This window comes from Nicotiana attenuata, unplaced genomic scaffold (genome assembly GCF_001879085.1).
Source record: "Nicotiana attenuata strain UT unplaced genomic scaffold, NIATTr2, whole genome shotgun sequence".
In the NCBI taxonomy this organism is placed as follows: Eukaryota; Viridiplantae; Streptophyta; class Magnoliopsida; order Solanales; family Solanaceae; genus Nicotiana; species Nicotiana attenuata.
In genome coordinates, this window is record NW_017673327.1 from 93,924 (window position 1) to 102,313 (window position 8,390).

The 8,390-nt window shown below is 37.9% G+C and overlaps 1 protein-coding gene across 1 annotated transcript; it reads right to left on the minus strand.

Moving 5' to 3' along the window:
* Positions 1-4,048: 4,048 nt before the first annotated feature.
* On the minus strand, positions 4,049-7,452 carry LOC109216063 (protein PLASTID TRANSCRIPTIONALLY ACTIVE 10-like). The gene is made up of 7 exons (XM_019380189.1): positions 6,516-7,452; positions 6,141-6,200; positions 6,002-6,031; positions 5,090-5,148; positions 4,919-4,991; positions 4,623-4,685; positions 4,049-4,356 (listed from the first exon to the last, which is right to left on the minus strand). Exons 1-7 carry the CDS (start codon positions 6,627-6,629, stop codon positions 4,321-4,323), a joined length of 435 nt encoding a protein of 144 aa, XP_019235734.1. The 5' UTR covers positions 6,630-7,452; the 3' UTR covers positions 4,049-4,320.
* Between the last annotated feature and the right edge of the window lie 938 nt (positions 7,453-8,390).

Genomic DNA, 8,390 nt, shown 5'->3' on the forward strand with positions numbered 1-8,390 from the left:
TTTAGGCTTGAATTGGTGAAAGTGGAATTTTGGCGTTTTCCGGTTGATAGGTGAGATTTGATATAGGGGTCGGAATGGAATTCCGAGAGTTGCAGTAGGTCCGTTGTGTCATTTGGGATGTGTGTGCAAAATTTCAGGTCATTCGGACGTGGGTTGATAGACTTTTTGATCAAAAGCGTAATTCGGAAGATTTTGAGAATCTTAGGCTTGAATCCAATGCGTTTTGGTTGATTTGATGTGTTTGAGGTGTTTTGAAGATTGGTATAAGTTTGGATGGTAATATATGACTTGTTTGTGCTTTTGGTTGAGGTCCTGGGGGCCTCGGGGTGATTTCGGATGGTTGACGGAAAGATAGGAAATTGGAAATGGCTGCTGAAGTTTTAGGACTACTGTCATAACCGCATCTGCAGTTCAAGGATCGCAGGTGCGACCACCGCAGATGTGGAAGATCAGTCACAGAAGCGGAAGGAGCCAAGGGAGGCAAAAACCGCAGGAGCGGTTAAGGAACCGCACCTGCGATGGCGCAGGTGCGGGTTGTGCATCGCAGATGCGGAAAGTGGGCGTTTAAGTGATGACCGCAGATGCGGCGCTTAGGACCACAGAAGCGGTTGCGCAGGAGCGAGTTAAGGACCGCAGGTGCGGAATCCCTGGGTCAGAATGTATATAATTTTTCCTTCGCGATTTTCAGAGGTTTCACCATTTTTAAACACGATTTCTGGAGCTTTTGGGCAATTTTGAAGAAGGAATTGAAGGAGACTTCATTGAGGTAAGGTTTTGGATCACAAAAACTCGTCCTTATAGTATTATTTCGCGGATTAGACTTGAAATTTGTGGAAAAATTGGGTAAATGTGGAAGAAACTAGGGCTTGGGAACTTAGGTCTTTGATTAAGGATTTGAAGGGCCATTTGTGGTCGGATTTCAGAACTTTTGATATGTATGAACTCGTGGGGAGAAGAGGAATCTATTGATGTGAATTTTACCAAATTCCGAGACGTTGGCCCGGGGGTCGGATTTGGTTAATTTCGGGATTCGCGTTATTTTTCGATTGTTTTCGAGTGGGCTTTGTCCCCTTAGCATATTTTGATGGTTCTGATTTTGCCTAGATTTGGAGCATCCGGAGGCCGATTCGAGGGGCAAAGGTATCGCGAGCTAGAGTTTGGGCCGGATTGAGGTGAGTAATGATTTTAAATGTTGTCCTGAGGGTATGAAACCCTGGATTTCACATCGTTGTGCTATTTTGAGGTGACGCACACGCTAGGTGACGAGCGTGGGGTCGTGCGCCGTTGGGGATTGTGACCTAGTCCGTCCCGTACGACTATTAAGTCGCGTATTTACTTGGAAACTATTTGATATTATTATATTCTTGAAAGTATAATTATGTTTGGGGCTAAATGCCGTGTTTGGGCCATGTGCCAACTGCTTGGACCCTTAGGGGATTTTTATTGTTATTTCCTCACTGTTTTGATTTTATATCTATACTCAGTCATGTTATATTATATTGTTTTCATAACTCAGCCATGTTTACTCTGTTTTAACACTTTAAATGATATTTTGGGCTGAGCACCCTATTTTACTGTGCCCGAGTGGCTTTTAGAGATTTCTGACTGAGTAGGACCGAGAGCCTGTGTTGTGAGGATCATTATGGGATCGGGCTGCACGCCGCAGCGGTATTGTACTGATTATGATTATGATTATGAGGTCGAGGACCTGAGATGTACGCCACGAGGTGGCTTGATATGAGGCCGATAGCCTATTGATTATGCCACGAGATGGCTTGATATTGCGCTTGGGCTGTAAGGGGCCCCTCCCGGAGTCTATACACCCCGAGTGAGCGCAGGTACCCATTGTGATATGAGATATAGCCCGAGGGGCTGGTGTTGTTCCATGTTATTGCCCGAGAGGCTGATTCTGTTGACATTGTGCTCGAGGGGCGGATTTTATGTGTTTATCTCTTCTTGCTGCCTTTTTAATTTGTTTAACTGTTAAAAAGGTATTTTAAAGAAGCTTATTCTGAACTAAGGTGTTTTATGAGATTTCACTGTTTTGTTGCACTTTATTGGTTTTATTCTGCCTCTTTATAGCATGTTGTTGTGATTCTTCGTGATTGCTTATCGCTCAGTCTTCATTTATTATTATTACTCACTGAGTTGGAGTACTCATTTTACTCCCTGCACCCTGTGTACAGATTTAGGCGCTTCAGGTCCTGCTAGCGAGGGTTGATAGCTTCCAGCAGATTTCCGGAGTCCACTAGGTAGTTGCTCGGCATTCGCAGCCCAGTGTTTCTCCCTCTTATCATTATTTCTTTCCCTCCTACTGGATTTTGTAATAGGCTGTGTAGTCCCTTTTCCACATTCTGAGACTTATGTTAGATTCTCATGACTGGTGACATCCCGATGTCGGGCTGTGTTGGTTTTTCCGCAAATTGTACTATTTCACTTCTATTTTGGGATTATTAGCATGTTAATCACTTAAATTGTGTTATTAATTGTTTGAAATGAATTGGGAGTTGTGTCGGCTGGCCTTGTCTTCACGAGAGGCGCCATCACGACCGGGTCTGGATTTAGGGTCGTGACACGAATTAAGTATGATAACACGATAAAAAACGATAAATTTTATTTTTAATTTAAATTCGAATTTTAGAACTTTATCTATAAATTCAAAATTATCTTTTAACTAAAATAGCCAAATATAGAATAAAGTTACCATATACTATTAACATTTCGCATTATCTTCATCACCAGTTCTAGGCGTATACTATGTTCCAGGGCCTTTAGTTTAGTTGCAGAGCTAGAAGCTACTATATATAGATAGTGCCCGATTTCTATATCCTGCCTGCGAATCGAAGCTCTTATCTCTCTAGCTTATGAATAAATCACCCGCCGGAAAGGAATAGCCGGAATAGAATGAAGGAATGATTTAATCTTCCATCATTTCAGAGCCGACGCCTCCCTTTCTGCCTTTCTATCTATACAGCTTGCCACTTGGCTTAGCCATAATATCAATTATATATGTAACTTTTTTGCTTTAATATATATAGATATAGATATATAGCACAAACTGATTGCTATTATTTTTAGAGAGATTAAATTAATTCTCTCAATCTCTCCCATTTGTCAAAGCAGTTGGATCACTTAAATGTACATTTTAATTTCTCATTAATGTTGCTCATTGTATTTGTAAATCAACATCATCGTTTAAGTTACTTATATGGGCATCACTTGAATTAATTGTCAAGATAGTTATACCCACTTTATATTTTCCTCCCTGTTCTGGTCTCCTCCTTTTTTCCCCTTCTTAACTGTTGGAGTTCTTTTTTCTTTTGACAAATTTAGCTAAACACTGCTATATTACTGAATACTGAAGTAGAGATATCCTATAGTAACACAACGCTAAAAATCTTATAAGCCCCCCATATTATTGTGTGGCTAAAGGACAACTCAACATTTTAACACTACTAAAAAACAGTGTAATTCCGTCCGCTATTTCCGACCGAAATCGGTCGAAAATTATAATTGGTCGGGAAAACGGTGCGACCGAAATCGGTCGGAAATCTCCGACCGAAGTTGGTTGGAAACTTCAAAGCGTTGACTGACTGTCAAACTTTAATTTCCGACTGAAATCGGTCGGAAACTATTAATTTTTTTTTTTTAAATTTTCAAATTTCCAACCGAAATCGGTTGAAAACTATTATTTTTTTTTATTTTCAAATTCCGACCGAATTTGGTTGGAAATTTTAAAAAATAATAATTTTAGATAAATTAAATAATTAGTTGTAAATTGTAATAAATTATTAATTTATTATAAAAAAATATATAAATTCATAATTTCCGACCGAATTCGGTCGGAAATTTCTGGAGATTTAATTTAAAATTTCCGACCGAATTTGATCAGAAATTTCGAATTTCTGGGAAAAAAAATGAGATTCCCGGTCGATTTTCAATAACAAAATACTGCCAATCAGAGCTTAAAACAACCAAAAGAGTCCTTATTATTACCAATTAGAAGCAATGCCATTAGTGGAATATCAATTTGGAATGCAACAACATGGCTATCAAACCATCCAAACAAGCTTATAAACTAAATAACATGTCTCTCAAAGTACTTAAACCAAAACAGCATCAACACATAAATTAATTGAAACCAAACAAATAAACATTACTAGTGATTGACCAAACTATGTTGTCACTTAGTGAATGAATAAAATACATATTTCTCTAGCTACTGTAGCATTCTGGTTTTAAGTGATTTATACCCTGTTCAAAGTAGTAGATGTATATTCTTCTGTTTCTGCGTTAGCTGTTCAATTTATACATCTGCGGTCACTTCTTCCATTGAGGCAACCTTTGCACTACTACCTGTACATAATCATTGAAAGACCAGTATCTGTATGAGAGAACATACAGGTGCAGACATCACAGTTGTTCCTTAACAACACATGTTTAGACCTTGAGGTGATAATAATGGCTTACTTGAATTTTCTTGCAGTGAAGAGGTTTTAAGTTTTATTCTATAAAAGAATTCATAATTATCTGGAATACGTATATTTTAAACGTTGAATGATTTTGAAAAAATTGAGATCCAAGGAATGCAGCTAAACAAGTTCATAATATAATTCTGATACCTTTCCAGAGTTTTCCTTATTTCCAACTATAGTTTGGCAAGCCAATCTCCATGACTCGGGTTTCTGCACAGTTATGAAAACTGAATGAGCAAGTCTTTGTGAAGATTAAGAAAGATAAGTACCATCATAACCATCTTCATGAGATCAAAAAAAAGTCAAGGAACGAAATAGTATAGCTACCTCAATTAATATAAATTACTAACTATCCGAAACTCATCGATCACTCTCATAATACAACGTATAGTCATAGAGGCATAAACAAGAAACAAATTCAGATTATGTTAAGCATCACTCACCAGAATTTCAACTATGACGTGCATACCAACTTTTATGTGATGGCGGATCCAATACCAGTCATTTCGCACCCACCTAAAAAAAATTGACAAGTAAATTATCAAACACGTGAATCAGAATTTTTCACCTACATGTCCGGAATTTTGTTATACAGGTCACATGAACAAGCTTACCCATCATGAACACCTCCAATGTCAACTTTATGTATAGCTGTCACTTTACCCGCACATATCTGCAAAAAAGACTTATAAGCTTGCCTTTCTTTAAAACTCATGTGCCGTAATTTCCAATTGAATAGAGCAATATAAGGCCTATTACAAAAAGTAGCTTTATGTTCTAACAATCTGATGTGGATAGCACTAATCCTAGATGAGGTTTTAGTTTTGTTTTAATTTAACAGTTTCCTAGATTTCCTATAAGACATAAATTTACAGTTCACATAAGCATTGAACATTCATGTCAAATTGCTGCACTAACTAAAACTAGAGAGAAAATGAATGTGCACATGTAGATAACAAAAGACCTTATCAAACTTTGGCAAAAAGGGGTAGCATGGGATACTGGCTATAAAAACGTGGCTAAAGCTAAAATTAGAATAGAATGTTCTATAATTTTTCTTCAAAAGTGCATATATGTTTATATCTATCCCTAACCTGTAGGAGAAACTATTAGAAGATATAGTGATACAAACCAACAGAAAGGCAGCTGGTACACTCACACACATGATTATTGATTTGGAGGAAAAGAAATTCTAAAGTTTAAGGCAGGGTTTTCAGATTAATTTCTTGCTAGGGGAGAAAACTTAAAAGAGCCAGAAGATGAAAAGTGGAACTGAAAAATACTAAGCTTGTTTGGTTTAAATAGAATAAACAAGAATCAAATTATCCGCTAAGACAAATTTTTTATTAGGATTTTCCTGCTGAGACAATTAAAGTCAAATATGGCTAGAACACTTTGTAATCTCTTCGATAACTGCCCAACTTCTCATATTCAATTATTGAGATGTATGAAAACAGAGTTTCTAAGATTCAAAAGAAAGATTGACCTTATCATCGTTTAGAGAAAGGGAAAAGAAAGCAACTTACTTGTCCTGGATAGTAAAATGGGAGTTCATACTGCAACCATATGAAAAGGGGGGAAAAGTTATGACACAAACATCCATCACTAACCCAAATAAAGAGTAAAAATATTCAACAGCAACAGGAAACGCAACATCTATCATACCATTCCATCTTGGTAATCCTTTCCCCTTTTTCTCCTCCCAGGATAATAATCCTGGTCATACTGCACAGACATCACAAAATTGCATGTAAGTAGTAGAATATTGATGAACCAAAAATACATTCTTTTCTCAGAAAAAAAGTGAAGCGCGTAAAAAGGATAAAACTTTACATCAAAAAAATTAACTCAATGTTAAAGATAAAAGCAAGTAGCAGTCTTGAACAATAATACATGATACCTCTAAATACAGTATTTGTGATAGCACAACAAGAATTAAAGACGTGAGACGTCAGCAATGCATTAACTTTAAGTTGTCAAACTAATAGCCTAACATTAACTTAAAACCTCATTAAATGGATACAAATAACCCTGTATTACCTTATAAGATTCTTGTTCCAGTCTATCCTTATTAGCAGCTACCCACTCATTATACTGCTTCAGGAACATCTTATACCGGTCCAACCCCATATCATCAGTCTCCATTTTCACCATTTCCTCCACTTTATCATAGTCCACTCTCACTGCCTGCAACTTATGGGCTTCCCTAATAAACTCCAATTCCTTCTTATCAACCTCCCACCCCCTCGGCGGCCAATCCCTAGGCGGTACATGACGAGCCAAAGGCTTCTTATTGATCCAGAAGTTTTGTAATTAGTTTGTTAACCAGAGGCTTGGAATTACTCAACATCCTTCCTAGAAGGTGGTTGTAAATTTCAAGTGCTCTTTTAGGTGTATCAGTTTGGATGGTTTATGGTAATATATTCACAGTTATTACCAACAAAAAAAGCAACAACAAAAATCACAACAGCATGCTTCTCCGCAATCACCCATCTACAAGTTCTAGTCTTGCTTAGGGAAATTCCCCAGGTCAAGAATTTCACTATAATAGGGTCCTAATCAACATATAGCATCTCCTCTTCAAATAATATACAAGGACAGCTCGTGTTATAGTAATTGTGAGACTACATAAGTAGTTCATATTTGTTTCCTTGACACTTGATATACTTAGATATCATTTTCCTTTGGGCAAGACAAAAATACAAACGCCTTCAGATATTCTTCAGAGGCATTGTTCTCTCCTAGAAGCTAACCAGTCCCAAATTTCAAGTTTTTGTTTATGTCCAAATAATTTGTTGTATAAAAATATATAAATTTCACACATACAAATGTAGGATCTTCCTATATAGGTTAGAAGTGTATTTCTACATCGGAAAACCAGTCAAAGCTTAGTCGTGAAGCCCTTAACCTAAGTGTCATCAGAACTTACTCACAAATCACGATGAGGTAATAAGAAAAGGAGAAATAGAGATAGAAACTAAGCTAGAAGACGGGTCTGTCACAAATCTGCCGTACGCTGCCTGTTTCCGTGCCGTTCGCCGTGCAGTCGCAGGGATGGAGTGCAAAGAGAAATTGGAGAGGAAAAATAGTGCAACAGTAGCCACTTTTAAACCTGTTGTATAAATATATCCACAATATTACCAGCGTTCTTGAAGATGAGGGAAGGATGAAGACAAGGAGAGGGGGATGATGCGTATAGAAGGATGATGGTACCAGCTAGTTGCGGAAGTATACCTCGCCGTTGAGTTAGTTGGAGAAATCTAGTTTAGGTCCTTGACACTTAAGTCCTAGTGTTTTTATTTTATAAGTTTCTAGTATTACAATCAAGTCCCTAGACATTTAGCTGTGAAGCAGATTCCATCCTCTGCAAATACAGTTATTTGCAGGACAGCTGGGCAGAGGAGCTTGTACTATTCCTTGCTCAACACTCTTATCCTTTTACAGCTTTCATCACCTATATCTATTGTAATAGCTGATAGGATTTACATGAATGAAATCCTTATAGCTTAATTTAGCTTAGCATAGTTTTCTTCTTTTTGCACTGTTCCATTGCTGCTACACCATTTGGTATCAGAGCAGTTGCTCTTGGACTGTGAGTAATGGCTTCCGATATAAAAAACTTGGCTGACGTTGTTGAGAGATTATCGGTGGAAATCGCACACATCACGATGCGGCAAAATTAGATGGACGAGAATCGAGACAAGGCCCTCCACGAGCTGAGAGAAGCAGTACAAGCTTCTCAAAAACAGCAGGATAAGGGCAAGAACTTACCTGAGCAAGATCTGGGAGTGGAGCTTTATTCACCAACGGTTGGGCCCTTTGAAGGAATTGGAGTGCAGGGGAGTGGAGGCTCTTCGAACCCTTCTTCTTCTCAACCAGTAAACCATCCTGGGGTTACTGGACCTGGAATGGTAC

Coding starts and splice junctions, on each gene's coding strand:
- LOC109216063 (XM_019380189.1), bottom strand. CDS start 6,629: ATGGTGAAAATGGAGACTGATGATATGGGGTTGGACCGGTATAAGATG. Junction 4,686..4,918: donor ACGTCATAGTTGAAATTCTG/GTGAGTGATGCT, acceptor ATAACTGTGCAG/AAACCCGAGTCATGGAGATT. Junction 4,357..4,622: donor ATAAGGAAAACTCTGGAAAG/GTATCAGAATTA, acceptor GATTATGTACAG/GTAGTAGTGCAAAGGTTGCC.